Below are 16,420 nucleotides of genomic sequence, written 5' to 3'. Positions count from 1 at the left end.
TGAGCCACCGCGCCCGGCCTTGGGTGCCCTTTATTTCTTTCTCTTGTCTATTTGCTCTAGCTAGGATTTACAGAACAGTGGTGAAAGTGGGCATCCTTATCGTGTTATAGATCTTTGAGGAAAGGCTTTCGGTTTTTCTCCATTTAGTATGATACCAACTATAGGTCTGTCGTATATGGCTTTTATTATGTTGAGGTATGTTCCTTCTACACCCAGATTTTTCAGGGTTTTTATCATGACGAGATGTTCAGTTTTGTCAAATGATTTTTCAGCATCAATTTTAATGATCATGCGGTTTTTGTCCTCCATTCCGTTGCTATAATGTATCACATTCATCTATTTCCATACGTAGAACCATCCTTGCATCCCTGGGATAAATCTCACTTGGTTGTGATGAATAATCTCTTTAATGTGCTGTTGAAATCAGCTTGCTGCTATTTTATTGAGGATTTTTGCATCGATATTCATCAGTGATACTGGCCTGGAGGTTTTGTTTCTTTGTTTGTTTGTTTTTATGTGTCTTTGTCTGGTTTTGGCATCAGGGTAATACTGGCCTCATAAAATGAGTTCAGAAGTATTCCCTCCTCCTCTATTTTTAAAAATAGTTTGTGTAGAATTGGTATTAGTTGTTAAAATGTTTGGTAGGATTCAGCAGTGAAGCCATTGGGTTCTGTGCTTTTCTATGCTGGGAGACTTTTTATTATGGCTTCAGTCTTGTCACTTGCTATCCATCTGTTCAGATTTTGCAGCTCTTCATGGTTCAATCTTGGTAGGTTGTACGTATCTAGGAATTTATCCATTTCTTCTAGGTTTTCCAATTCATTGTCATGTAGTTGCTCATACTAGCCACTAATAATCCTTTAGATTTTGGCAGTATCAGTTCTAATGTCTCCTTTGTCATCTCGGCTCTTATTTATTTGGGTCTTCTCTCTTTTTTTCTTAGTTAATCTGACTAAAGTTTTGTCAATTTTATCTTTTCAAAAAACAAACTTTTTGTTTCATTGATATTTGGTATTGTTTTCCTCATTTCAAATTCATTTATTTCTGCTCTGATCTTTATAATTTTTTCCTTCTACTAATTTTGGGTTTGGTTTGCTCTTGCTTTTCTAGTTATTTAGATGCATCATTAGGTTGTTTATTTAAACGAATCCTTATTTTTTAATGTACGTGGTTAAAGCTATTATTATCTTTCCTCATAGTACTGCTTTTACTGTGTCCCGTAGGTTTTGGTATATTGTGTTTCCATTATTATTTGTTTCAAGAAACTTTTCAATTTCCTTCTTAATTTATTCAGTTACCCATTACTCATTCAGGACCATATTGTTTAATTTACAGGTGTTTGTGTAGTTTCCAAAATTTCTCTTGTTATTGATTTTTAGTTTTATTCCACGGTGGTCAGAGAAGATGCTTGATATTATTTTAATTTTTTGAAATGTTTAAAGACTTGTTTGTGACCTAACATATGGTCTAGCCTTGAGAAAGATCCATGTGCTGAGGAAAGGAATTTGTATTCTGCAGCCATTGGATGAAATGTTCTGTAAATATCTATCAAGTCAATTTAATCTATAGTGCAGATTAAGCCTGATGTTTCTTTGTTGTTGATTTTTTTTTTTTTTTGTCTTAGAGGTCTCTACAATGCTGAAACTGGGGTGTTGAAGTCTCCAGGTATTATTGTATTGGGGTTTCTCTCTCTCCTTAGCTCTAATAATATTTGCTTTATGTATCTGGGTGCTCCAGTGTCAGGTGTATATGTATTTATAATTGTTATATCCTCTTGCTGAATTGACCACTTTATCATTATATAGTAACCTTCTTTGTCTCTTCTTATACTTTTGGTTTTGAAATCTATTTTGTCTGATATAAGTATAGCTACTCCTACTCTTTTTTTGGTTTCTATTGGCATGAAATGTCTTTTTCCATTCTTTTATTTTCAGTGTATGTGTCTCTTTATACATGAAGTTTGCTTCTTGTAGGCAAAAGATCACTGGATCTTTTTTTAAATCCATTCAGCCAGTCTATGTCTTTTGATTGGAGAGTTTAGTCCATTTACACTCAATGTTATTATTGATAGGTAAGGACTCACTCCTGCTATTTTGTTATTAATTTTCTAGTTATTTTGTGGTCTTCTCTTCCTTCTTTCCTTCCTTCCTGTCTTCCTTTTAGTGAAGATGATTTTCTCCTGCAATATGATTTAATTTCTTGCTTTTTTATTTTTTGTGTATCTCTCACTTAGCAGATCAAAAGCAAGTCTTAGAGGGCTGAGGCCACAGTGCCCCCACAGTGCAGAGAGGACTCTGCTTCAACCTGGCATGCCTGGCACCAGAGGCTTGCTGGCCCAGAGCAAGGAGGCTATGAAGGAGGGCAAGAGGCGGTGGGCATCCATAGACTGTGGGAAGAGGAAGGCTGGCACTGAGGCCCCTGTATCCTGATGGCCTCCTCCACAACTAAGCCTGGGAAGGACACAGTAAATTGGTTGAGGCAATACCAGAGGCTCAAGGGTTTCTCCGCCTCTTCACATTGGGCACTGTCTGAGGGTCCCTTGTCTGGGGTGCTGTCTGATCCCACATTCCCAAACAGGAGAAGTATGGTCATGCTAAGAGAGGGCAGAAAGTGGCCCTTTGGTGAGGCAATGTGGAACCCAGGAACGGAGCCTCATCCATGGGAGGGTGGGATATGGAGCTGAGGGGTGAGAGCCTTCCACGGCACTGCTGTGTAGAACTGCCCAGTCTAGGCCCTTGGAAGAGGCCATGGTGTGGAATCCTGGGCCGCAGCTCACAGTAGACCAAGCCAAGCCAAGGCCTGGAAGCAAGCAGAGGACAGGCCCTGACAGTTGAAGATCTCAGCAGCAGAGTCCAGCAGAACTCAGAGGAACCCATGTGAGCAAACTCAGTCCTGATTCAACCCCGGGCCCAGCCTCAGGCCGGTAGGTCCTGGTATCCCTCTGCCAGGAGGTGGCACGCAGTGTCTCTCCCATACACCTGGGTGCTGACATCTCAGGGAAGGAGGACAGGGGAGGCATCCCGAAATATAGAGTGTTGAATTCACAGACGTGCAGTCACTCCAAAGACACAGACCTGCCAGGTGAGCAGAGATGGGTACACTAAGCTTAGCAAGGCTGGTTCCCCGCCTCTACATTTTTTGGTACCCAATTCGGGCAGGAAATCACAAGGAAGCTCAAATCGATCTAGGATATAAAGAAGCTACATTTACTCGAACATCTGAACACAGTGTGAGGAAATCAGTGATTCTGTTACTTTTAGATACTTATACCTGATGACTGATTCACTGTTGTAAGCCCCAGATACCTACTTTTGCTTATAAAGAAAGATTTCTGGAATACTGGAGAGCCCAGATGCAAACCCTGATGCTTGGGTCCCATGCCCAGAGATACTGATTTAATTGGCCTGAGGTGTGGCCTGGTAGCAGCATTTTCAATGACACCATCCTCTCCAGGTGATTCCAATGGGAAGCCATGTTTGGAAATCACTTAATAGAAACCATCTAGGCCGGGCATGGTGGCTCACGCCTGTAATCCCTGAACTTTGGGAGGCTGAGGTGGGTGGATCATTTGAGGTAATGAGATCAAGACCAGCCTGGCCGACATGGTGAAACTCCTGTGTCTACTAAAATTACAAAACAAATTAACAGGCTGTGGTGGCAGGCACCTGTAGTCCCAGCTTCTTAGGGGGTTGAGGCAGAAGAATCGCTTGAACCCGGGAGGTGGAGGTTGCAGTGAGCTGAAATCAAGCCACTGCACTCCAGCCTGGGCAACAGAGCGCGACTCTGTCAAAAAAAAAAAAAAGAAAAGAAAAGAGGGGAGGGGAGGCGAGGGGAGGGGAGGAGAGGAGAGGAGAGGAGAGCAGAGGAGAGGAGAGGAGAGGAGAGGAGAGGAGAGGGAGAGGGGAGGGGAGGGGAGGGGAGGGGAGGGGAGAGGGGAGGGGAGGGGAGGGGAGAGGAGAGGAGAGGAGAGGAGAGGAGAGGAGAGGAGAGGGGAGTGGAGGGGAGGGGAGGGGAGAGGAGAGGAGAGGAAAGAAAGGATCTCCTCATTGTTCAGGACACTCTCTGAGCACAGAAGTAATACATTAGAGCCAGACATCCTTGTTTTTATTGTAAACACACCTTTCCTGACATGAGCGAAGGGAAATACCATCCAAGGAACAGATCTTGGCTAATCTGACATCTTTCTGGTGTTCACTTAGTGTACATATCTGCAAAATGTCTTCTCCACCGTAACACAAACCTGATATGGGAGCTACAGAGGAAATTTAAAATTTCTTAGTAACCACAGTAAAAAAATGTAGAAAGAAGTGAAATTAATTTTAATAGTATCTTTTATTTAGCCTCATATATCCAAAATATTATCTTTTCAACATGGTATCAAATGTAGAAATTATTAATATATTTTGAATTTTTATACTAAATCTTCAAAATCTCATGTGGGTTTTACACTTAGAGCTCATTTCAATTTGGAATAACCACATCTCACGTGCTCAGTAGTCACATATGGCCGGTTGTTGCCATACTGGACATCGCTGGTGTTAATATTGTGGCATTAGTATTAGATGTTGAACTGAGTGCTTTTAAAGAGATGGCATTCTAGCATCAAACTTATTTTCCTTCGGAAATATGCAGATGATACCAGGGCCCCAAGAACATAATATTTGTTTTCTCCTATTACTCCAACGCTGTGTCTGGATATAAGTTGTCCTGCTGTACCCTGGTAGTTCTTTAGGGCTTAATAGAAACCTTGCTTTGCTTTTTCCTTTGGAACCAGTTCTCCAGAGAAAGTACACAATCAATTCAGTCTGAGGGGTGGGAAATGAAATGTAAAGCAATGCCAAGGAGTTCTAAGACCTAGAAAATAAGGTCAACATTCAGGCAGAAGAATTAGGATTGTTTTTTTCTGTAACTCACGGTACTGGAAGAAATGTGCGACCCTGGCAGTTGAAGAAGACCACTTTGCCTCCTTCCAAAACTCTTGGGACCTTCTCCATCTTTCAAGAAGGAGAAGCTCAGATTCAGTTTTGTATATGTGATACCTGGAGGTCAGGTTACTATGCTTCAATAATATGAAAACAAGCATGAAGATGGAGGAAGAGGTTGAAGGTGACAGGAAAGATGGAAAGCCTCTGGGGCCCAAGGATAGTTTGCCTGCTAGAATCTAGAATCACCTCTTTCCAAACTGCTTGTTAATATAGATAACAAAATCCTATTGTTTAAGGTATTTTAAACACTTTTAATCAGGTATTCTACAAATTGTAGTTGAAAGCACCCTCATATTATTTATAAGAAGGCTAAGGAAGTAAACTGGGAGGTGAATTGAAGAGTGTGTAGAAATCATATTATTTTGATGGATACTATGATAGTAATATACATGTATTAATGCTTTGAAATTATAGAAGCATTTCACCTTGATGACACACTTCCTGTGAAGGTAGATAATGTACTTTTTTAAGGTAGAACATTTACAGTACACTTTTAAAACAAAAATATTTCCTGATCTCTTGAATCAAGCTGCAAATGAGAGAAGCCACAAGATCTGTGGGTGAACCATTCTCATTTTAAAAGGAAAAGGCTATACCATAAGTCCACACGAGAAAATATTTCAGCAGAAAAAAACTTCCCAGGGTAATAGATCCCAATAACCTCAATTACAAAAGACATCCTTTAAGGTCACCCTCCTCATGACAGTGGTTGAATTTTTAATATTTGTTCATGGTGGGAGCTGGGAGAATAATGACAAAATTACTTTGACTACAGTAACACTTCTAATCAGTCCTGTCCTATCACTCACAACAGCATTCCCATTGGTTTGAAAAAGAATTGCACAAGTGTGTGCCAGATATCTGTAGTAGTGGAGAGGATCACAATACCTCTGAATCTTGGAGGCTGCAGCTCTACAACCGGGCACCATTTTTCCAGAAAATTCTGCCAATCCAATTAAGAAGGTCACCTTGTTAGGGGAAGATGACAAAAGGGAATCATTCTCCTCCCTGCTGGGGTGGCAGTGGGTGTGGTGTTGCAGCACCACTCCAAAATAGAACTTCAAAATCCTGTTTTATTTCTTGAGTGCTATCACCCCTGAAAACCTAACTCATTAACTGTAGAGTTTAGGTAATTAAGATAGGAAGCAAACTGATAAGAAATTAAACCAGTATGCATAATGTATATGTCTAAGGAGGATGGTATTTCCACAGCTCTAGGAAGCAGGCTAATCAGGTTTCAATCAGGAACTCATCATTCAGAGAGAGCAAATTAATTCAGGATAGGAGGCAGGGAGGGAGCAAAAGCACAGGCAGAACCTCAAAATCAATTTAGCTAAATCTATCCTTGGGAGGAGGCAAACCCTCCGACTCCCTCACACGAAGGTGCATGCTACAGCAGAGTCTGAGTGTTAAGTCTTCTGATAACCTGCAGCAGAGAGACGTGGCTGCTTGCTGCTGTAACACTCTTTAAAGATGCTCCGGATTCTAAAACTTGCTTAAACCAAGTGTTCTAGATCTCCTTGGCTTAATAATTTCCAGAGAAACAACCATGAAGAGAGGGTGATAAGATGTTAGGTCATTCCCTAGAGCAGGCTTTTGTGGCAGACTCAACTTCTTAGCATATTAGGGGTCTACTCTGACAGGGGTTGTGTGTGTGTGTGCGTGTGTGTGTGTGTGTGTGTGTGTATTGGTAAAGGAGGGATTGGGATGTTTCTGAATTTCCAGCTCTGTACAAATCTCTGCTGCTATAAAGTGCCTTTTCCTGAAAAAGAGGAAATGCTCAAAATGTTATTCATTTAATTAAAATGTATAGTTGAGATTTCTGAGCTCTTTACCAGTTGGAGAGATGTTCATAGAAAATATAGTTTCCTGGAAGAGGGACATTCAGAGAAATATGGTCATAGCAGAATAATACCTACTTCCCTCACCTCATTCCTAATCTTTTAAAATTTGGGTTCAAACACTGTAAAATAGAGTTATAAAAGCAGGGCAGAGATGGGAGTGAACTATAGGTTCAAATATTAAACAGCAAACACTTGAAGCCTAAAATGGATGTCCATGAAAAAGAATTACCCAGCTTGCCAATAAACATCTCAAATTTCCAGTTTTAAGCTATTACTCAGTACTGATAACATCTACATATTTTCTTCAAATAATTTTTCAATGTCTGCTGTAGATCTTCCATTATTCATAGAAAAGTTAAAACTTACTCATAGTTTTAAATAAAGACAACCCCACAGAAGAGAACTGAGTTGATTCACATGGTTGAGGAAGCTTTGTGAAAACAAATGAAATGACTGGCACAATTGTTAACTGGGGTATGGATAGTAAATTAGATATTAGTATTGTGTCAATATTAAATTTCCTGAATTTGATAACTATAGTGTGGCTCTGTAAGAGGATACCTTTATTCATAGGAAAAACACATCAACGTATTTAGGAATAAAGGGGTGTAACGTTGGCAGTGTAATCTCAAATGATTTACAAGAGAAAGTGACAATGATAATGGACATGGAAAAATATTAATAATAGGTTAATCTGGGTAAAGGGTATAAAGAAATTCCTTCCACTATTCTTCAGGCTTTTCTATTAGTTTAAAATTATTTCAAAATAAAACATTAACAAACACCAAATTAAATAATTTTTATATTGACTTACTTGAATGCTATAATTGTTAATATTCCGTTTTCTTAACATGAAAATATTTATTTTAAAAGACTTCTGCACAGCAAAGGAAAATAATCTACAGATTGGAGAAAATATTTGCAAACTATGTACTTGACAATCTCCAAAATATGTAAGAAACTCCTACAACTCAATAGAAGAAAGTGTTTAATAACCCAATTAAAAGTTGGGCAAAGGACTGGAATAGATCTTTTTCCAAAGAAAACATACAAATGGAAAATTGGTATATGAAAAGGTGCTCAACATTCCCAATCATCAGGAAAATACAAATTAAAAACACAGTGAGATATCCCCTCACACCTGTTAGGATGTCTACTATCAAAAAAAAAAATTAAATGCAAGTAAGGATTTGGAGAAATTAGAACACTTGTATACTGTTGATAGGAATGTAAAGTAGTACAGCCAATATGGACAACAGTATGAAGGCTCCTCAAAAAAATAAAAAAATAAAACTTCTGTATGATTCAACAGCCCCACTTCTGGGTATGTATCCAAAATAATTGAAACCAGGATATTGAAGAGATATCTGCACTCCAGTGTTCATTGAACCATTATTCACAATAGCTAAGATATGAAAATAACCTAAATGTCCATTGATAGATAAATGGATAAAGAAAATATGGCATATTCCTAAATACTATTCAGCCTTAAAAAAAGAAGGACACCTTGCCATTTGTGACAACATGGAAGAATCTGGAGGATATTATGCTAAGTGAAATAAGCTAGACACAGAAGGACAAATATTACATGATTCCACCTAGATAGGGTGTCTAAAACAGTGAAACTCACAGAAGCAGAGGATAGAATGGCAGTTGCCAGGGCCTGGGGGGTAGGGGAAATGGGAAGTTGTTGTTCAATGGATGTAAAGTTTCAGTTATGTTAGATGAATAAGTTATAGAGATCTGTTGTACAACATAGTACCTATAGTTAATGATAGTGTATTGTGAATTTAAAATATTAAGAGCATAGATCTCATGTTAAGTGTCTTACAAAGGCAAAACAAAACAAAAACAATGAGGTACAAGGAAACTTTTAGAGGTGATGAATATGCCTTTTCCTTGATTGTAGTGATGATTTCATGAGTGTTTGCATATGTACACACTCATCAAATTGTATACATTAAATATGTGCAGTTTTTTGTATGTCAATTATGCCTCAATAAAGCTGTTTTTAAAAGAGAGGTTTATCCTATAGCTAAGTCTCTGCAAATTCCAAGGCCACCTTCAGAAGCAAAGGAATTATTGAAACAGTCCATGTCTCTCTCATGCTCTGAAATGATCCCTTTAATGACTGATGTTTTTCCCAACCATTTACATTTGATTATATGTGTTAATACCAAGCCATTTCTTTGGTGTTTTATATTTCTGAATCAGTATATATTTATGTTTCTCTAGAAGAGATGTATATTGCCTCTCTTTTTTGTATTGTGCATGGCAACTGATGGACAACTGAACAGAATCTTAGTATCCAGCAGTGTAATTTTAACAAATGGAGTAAATGTTTATAAAACAATCAGAGGAGTTTTCAGCAACCATGGACTGTTGCTGTTCTGCAAGGCTGAATCTTAGCACTCTCAAATTTCTCAGCCTACAGAAGTAATTTCCAGGTGAGTTCATACAACTATAATCAGTTACAATGAAACTATTTTAAAATTTCTGTTTTAAAAATAGTCCCTCAAGTAAAAAGGTCATGTAAGAATTGTATAAAGAATGCAATACAAGGAGAAACTGAAAAATTAATTTATTATATGAAGAAACATAACAATATTTATTAGCATCAACGACTGCAGAGAAGCAGTCAACAAAAGCTCATATCCACAATGCATTGACTGGTTAAGTACTGGCACATTCACTCATAACCACAGCACTAATGTTTTAAGGTGGTTTCCAAAGAAATGTTGTATTTGACAATCAATTTTAATATATATTTTCCCATTTACAAGGCTGAAAAGATTAAACTCACATCCAAATAATGCCTTGAATCAGCATTCAAGTTGTAAAGCACAATTATCAAAAGATGTTGCTATATCCTTTATAGAAAACTATACTAAAATGATACATTCATTTGCCACCAGAAAGCACTTTCTCAGATTCAGTGGGTCTTTTTCTTCCAAGTGCCACGTGTTTGAGTGCTAATTTTTGTAAGCAACTGGTGGTGAGAGAGGGCACCTGCCGAGAAGACCAAAGATTCACATATCCACTCAGGAACTCATATGAACGACACTACTTATTTCTTTTCAAACAGTAAAAAAATAAAAATAACCTGCTAATGGATTCGAATAACTATAATAACAACTCTATAAATATGCATAGCACTTAAAAACATTTTCAAAGCATTTTCACATCTATTATTCAATTTGATCTTTCTGATAACCTTGTGAGGTAGGTTGGACAAGGGTATTATGGGGAAACTGAGGCATAGAGCATTTAAGTTGTAGGGCTGGACAGGGAAGTGCCAATCTCTACACTGGGCTGTCTCCAGTAATGAGGAGAAGTCTAAACATGTTTGATGGACTTACTTCAATATATTTTGAAGACATACTTCACCCCCATCCAGCCAAATGATAGCAATTCAGTTGGAGCAGCTATCCTGACAAGTTATGGGATGTAATTAATTAAAGTACCGAGAAATTTAAAAATTGAAATTATAACTGAAAAACACATTTTAACTCCAAACACTTGAGAAAATTTGCTGGTTTGTTTTATGCCTATAGGACAACCTAGCTCTCCAGTGTGAACTATAATTTTGCCAATTCAGTAATATAAATAATTTAAAAACAAAAATTATCAGTTCGCCATGGCTTATGTTTTCACCACACAGAAAGAAAGTAGTGACATCCCTTCCCCAAAGTGAATGGACATACATGTGCCCAAAGCTGGGATACCTGTGTATCAAGGGTTAAAACTGACAAAATACCCAAATGAGTTATCAAACCTCTGTCCTTATAAATGTGTGCAGTGGGCTTTGGGTGTCTGACAAACCAGCACTGTTAGTTTGGTTTGGGATCACTCAAGTTGCTCCCCTATGTTTTAAATTAAAGTGATTTAAAATGTATTTGAAGGTTAAGATTTTGTAATGGTTTTTGAGACAAGCTTCCAAACCAAAGCTGGAAAAAACCAGTCTCTCCATCCCTGTCTAATTCGTAACATGCCTAGTCAGTGGCAGGCTGGTGGCTACTCCCACACCTCACTCCCAAGGCCTGAGGTGGAGGCATTTCAGGTGAAAAGGGAGCACTATCACCCCTACCATTTGCCACTGCAGAGACTCAAGGCAAGAATTTCTTTCTCACAAAAAGCTTGAAAATATTTGGTGTCAATGAACACAAGTAACTGGTGTGATACAAATATACACTTGGAATGACTAAAGAATGGCCTTACTGCTCTCCTAATCGTTATAGAGCCCTTTTGTTAATCAGGAAAAAACAAAAAATGATGTATTAACATGGTAACTTTATTTTATTCAAAGTCATTATATATTTTCAAGGGTGTTTTATGTATTACAATTGTGTATCTATGCACATATGTGATTACATGAAGAATGCATGGAAGTATATGTTGTATGAAGTATTTTGATTATATATGCTCAATATTTTAGGCCTATTAAGAATAGTGCAAGTGGTAAGTGATGTGTTGGGATGGAGAACACAGTCTTGAGTGTTATTCTTATTTGGTTAAAAATAGACAAAAAATGATCTACTGTCTGGACACAAATATTGGTAAATCAAAAACATTTCAAATGAGAAAAACTAAAATTGAGGCTCTATAGTTTAGGAGCTTATTGATGTATTTCTATGAACTCTATAAATATTAAACAATATGGATGTCTTGTGAAAGAATATATACTGCTTTCTTGACCCCTGAATGTAGTGGAAACTGATTACCAAATTGCATTTTCTCCTGTGTGCATGAAATTACTTAAAAATTTGACACCAAGAAGAATTTAAAATGACAATTATCCGAAGTGCAATGGACAGATAAATACGTTTTGTAGGTTAACACAGAGAAATGAACCCCTATTCCATATGGTAAAATCGAGTCCATAAATAGAGTCCCTTTTGTAAATTTCTCAGGCTTTAATATTCATTCTAAATTGGTGTGATCTTTATGTTCACCTGTTTTCAAGTATTTCACTTTCAAGATTTTAATGGTAGAAATAATGGCACTAGATCTAGGCATTTTTCCAAGATAATTGAGGATATGCTACTCAATCGTCTTTTATGAAACAAATAGGGTCTCAGATTAAAGGAAAAAATAAATAGAACATTAAAGGGTGTCAGAGGATAAAACTGGAGATCTTTATCAAATTAACTCACAATTATGACAAGTCAAATTGCATTCCATGAAGACAAAACTTTTCTGGTCATTCCGTCTTTATAATTTAGAAAAAGTTTCTGAATCAATCTCTAATTACAGGTGGTGGTAAGGAAAACCCTCTTCCTTCAAATAATGAAAATGAAAATTCCCTATACACTGGAACTGGGTGAGAGATTTCTGTGGGGCTTTCTAAAAAACCCTTAAGTTAACCAAGGTAACTCTTCTAAAATGGTCCTGACAGGCAAGGAATGGGGAGGCAGGAGTAAGATGGTAAGAATTCTACTTACATAAGCCTCCATCATTTTGATGTTTTAACACCCCTCCTGATCCAGAATTTCATCAACATATCAAAGAATCACAACTTTCCTAAAATTCCAGGGCTTCCATAGCCAAATTTATCACTCATTTCTGCATTTATGGATGCTAAGGGACAAGGTTTCCAAATCTAGGCTCTTGAATCAATTAGAGACAGCATGCCAGGGTGGTTACGGTTGGCTATGTACAAAAAGCCCTAATAAGATGAAAATGAAACCTCTATCTATTCAAAAACCAAACTTGAACAGCCCTCCCTGAAAGCTCTGACGGGAATGATGTTGCTGATGGTAAAACCCTAGTAATCTTTTTTGGTCACCAGGACAGCTCTTGGGTGAAAACTATGTTCAGGGATCATAAAACTTCAGGTTACCCAAACCAGCACTCTGGAAAACTAGAGAACAGGTAAGCCCCTCTCCTCATTCTATCTAATGAATCTAACCAGTACAATTCAGATTTGAGGGGTAACTTGTCAGTGAAAAGGCCAGTAATGCCTAGAACATAACATAGTTACCTGTGAACTGTGAAGCCTTGGGTTGCCCCTTCAACACTCAGAGGTTTTCCTGGCTTCTTCCCATATAGTTCTACATACCCAAGAGCTCTATAAAGAGGAGCAGCTCACAAGGAATTAACAGCTAACTTCCTGCCTTGTTCCCTGCGTAGGGCTCATTATTTGTATGAATAACGGGTATCAAACCCAGAAAATAATATGCCTGTGCCCTGAGACCTTGGGTCTCATTAAGCAGAGCAAAGATTTTCAGCATTCAAGAACTGACTAGGCTCAGGACTTGTTTTACTGCTAGAAGGTGTCTCATCTCTATCTCTGGATGACTGTAGATCTGACTTTCCTATTGGCTCACAGGGTTTTTGCCGCCTGCAGGCCCAGCAAAAACATCTGAGCCACCTCTGAAAGCCTTCAGAAACACTGGAGGAAAAGAGCTTTTTGCAAGGGTGGAAGAACTGATAGAATACAAGCATGAAGAGAATGGCTGTGCAGTACCCAACGAGCAGCTGCAGGACCAACAGAGGTGCGCACACATACATATAGATGTCAGTCTTGAAAAGATACCACAGGAGGAGGAGGATGGCATTCTCAATGAATCTCATCATGTAATACACCAGTAGCTGGTACCAATTATGGGACTTGCTGATGAGGTCAGGGCTGTCGATTTTCAGCTGTACAGCAGACCAGCAGAACATGTTGATACCAGTATAGAGTAAAGTTAGAAAGCATAGTACAATGGTGGTGCCCACCCGACTGAGGGCCTTCTCTATGTTCTCAGGGAATGGGGAACCACTGCACCAGAAGAGGATCCAGGGGTACAAGAAGAAACTGAAGAAGTTGATGAGTATTATAACCACCACCCAGGTCTTCAGGACGGAGGTAAAGAGGACCAGGACTACAACTCGAGTGGCAATCTCAAAGCTCCTCCACAGGAAGATACAGACATAGGCCAGAGGCTTCACTTTGACTTCATACTCATCGTACTTGATTTTGATGGCTAGGATGTTGCAGCGCAAGGCTCCATACACAATGGACAACAGGGATATGGTCATGAGGAGACCTGGGGAGAAAAGAGAGAGTATCATCAAGTCTCACCTCCACTAGGAATCCTACTGCAGCAGACACTCTGTCAGCACCCCACCCACATTCCTTGAACTCTTCTGTTTTATGTGCACAGCCTGACTTCCAGTTGTCAGCATCTGCCCACTGTGCTTGAGTATGTTTTCCAGACTGCAGAAAGCTGCTGCATCCAGATGCCTGTCAGGCTGAAGTGCCATGAATTAATACTCCCAGGAGCACCCTCAATGCCCCAATTCTAGCCCAGATTAAGAGCTGGAATACAAGTACTATGGCTTCCCCATCCATTAGATAGAATATCTCTGAGACATGTGTTCTATGCCATTTCCTAGTACTTTCTCATTGGATTAACTTCTAGTCACCCATGGTGATAGTCGTCTAATAGTTGTCTCCCTTTATTGGCTGCCTTCCCTTCCCCACCTCATTTCTCTTCTCCCGCACTCCTTACATCTTCCTCCCAAAATATATGCACTCAAATTCTTCTCATAGGGTCTGCTTCAGGGTAAGTCACACTAAAATACATTCCTGACCTCATCTGGGCCCGTCTGAATATGTAGAGTCCTTTTTATGGTGTGTTTTGTTTTCTCAATTGGCTTCTAAGCTTCTGGGGAATCAAGACCGACCAACCAAATCTGATATTTCCTCTTGATGTCCCTCAGCACATACCAGCAGTAGATATACAAACAGTAATAAGTTGCTCAGTATGTTCCTCTATATCTGCAGGTTCTTTTAAACTGATACACTGACTATAGAATACTCACTGTGGTTGCATTCTTTTTTTTTTTTTTGAATTTATTTTTTGTTATTATACTTTAAGTTCTAGGGTACATGTGCATAATGTGCAGGTTTGTTACATATGTATACTTGTGCCATGTTGCTGTGCTGCACCCATCAACTCGTCAGCACCCATCAACTCGTCATTTACATCAGGTATAACTCCCAGTGCAATCCCTCCCCCCTCCCCCCTCCCCATGATAGGCCCCGGTGTGTGATGTTCCCCCTCCCGAGTCCAAGTGATCTCATTGTTCAGTTCCCACCTATGAGTGAGAACATGTGGTGTTTGGTTTTCTGTTCTTGTGATACTTTGCTAAGAATGATGGCTTCCAGCTGCATCCATGTCCCTACAAAGGACACAAACTCATCCTTTTTTATGCATTCTTAAATTCTGTGGGGAACTGAAGAAACGAGAACTTCACTGTTACTGAGAGTCAATCTGTCTTGGGATGAAAGTCCTTAGCATTTCAAGAAGTCTCAACTCCACCTGTTTATTTCTTAAAATGACTTATGGGTAATGGGTTTATCCAGTTTATAATAGAAGCAGAAGTTTGGGGAGACAAGATATAGCTCATTTAAATGGAAAGTGGTATTACATTCCAGAGCACAGCACTGTTGGCCTTGAGTTGTACTATCTAAGATATATGATGCCAACCCATAAGTAGACTGTGGTCAAAACTGAAATATAATCACTTACTACAGGCTGCCAACATCTCTAAATACTGGCACAAGGAAGGATGGGAAGCAGGGCTATTAGTTAGGAAATGACAGCCTGGCTCTCGTTTTATTCTCGTCTCACCAGTTTATGCTGAAAAAATGGCAACCTCTCTAGGTTCTGTTTTCTCACCCATAAAATTGAGATAATACCTTTCCATGCCTGCTGCTTCATTTTTAAAAAATATCTTGAAATGTTTATTTATTCATTTTAATAAACTTTATTTTTAGAGTAGTTTTAGGCTCACAGTAAAGTTGAGCAGAAGGTACAGAGATTTCCCATATATTCCCTCACCCGACACAAGCATATCAACAACCCCCAGGATCAACATCCCCCACCAAAGTGATACATTTTTTTACAACTGATGAACCTACACTGACAGATCATTATCATCCATAGTTTACAGTTTACATTAGGGCTTACTCTTGGCATTGTACATCCTATGGGTACATTGGACATTATACATTGGACAAATGTATAATGACATGTAGCCACCATTACAGTATCATACAGAGTAGTTTCACTGCGTAAAACTCCTCTGTTCTCCACCTATTCATCCCTCCCTAGTCTCCAACTCCTGGAAATCACTGATCTTTTTATTGTCTCCATAGTTTTACGTTTTCCAGAATGTTATATAATTGGAATCATACAGTATGTGTGGCCTTCTTAGATTGACTTTTTTCACTTAATAACATACATTTAAGTTTTTTTCACCATATCTTTTCATCACTTGACAGCCAATTTCTTTTTAGTGCTGAATAATAGTTCATTATCTGGATGTGCCACAATTTATTTATCCATTCACTTGTTAAAGGACATCTTGGTTGCTTCTAGGTTTTTACAGTTACGAATAAATTTGTTATAAACATCCATATGTAGATTTTTGGAGGGGCATAAGTTTTCAACTCCTTTGGGTAAATACCAATGGGTGTGATTTGTTTGCTGGATCGTAGGGTAAGAGCATGTGTATTTTTAAAGAAACCTCTCAACTGTATTCCAAAATGATTGTACCATTTTGCGTTCTCCACAGCTATGAATGAGAGCTCCTGTTGCT

At 38.7% G+C, this 16,420-nt stretch overlaps 1 protein-coding gene across 1 annotated transcript in view; it reads right to left on the bottom strand.

The window, feature by feature from the left end:
• Positions 1-9,393: 9,393 nt before the first annotated feature.
• Positions 9,394-16,420, bottom strand: part of XK (X-linked Kx blood group antigen, Kell and VPS13A binding protein) — a 45,028-nt gene continuing 38,001 nt past the window's right edge. Inside the window, exon 3 of the mRNA XM_050776526.1 lies at positions 9,394-13,860. Within this exon, the coding sequence (XP_050632483.1) occupies positions 13,034-13,860 (827 nt within the window). The 3' untranslated portion in view covers positions 9,394-13,033. The remainder of the gene's footprint in view (positions 13,861-16,420) is intronic.

Source organism: Macaca thibetana, chromosome X (assembly GCF_024542745.1).
Source record: "Macaca thibetana thibetana isolate TM-01 chromosome X, ASM2454274v1, whole genome shotgun sequence".
NCBI classification, from domain to species: Eukaryota; Metazoa; Chordata; class Mammalia; order Primates; family Cercopithecidae; genus Macaca; species Macaca thibetana.
The sequence above is the reverse complement of the archived record's forward strand: the minus strand, read 5'-3'. Positions and strand labels throughout refer to the sequence as shown.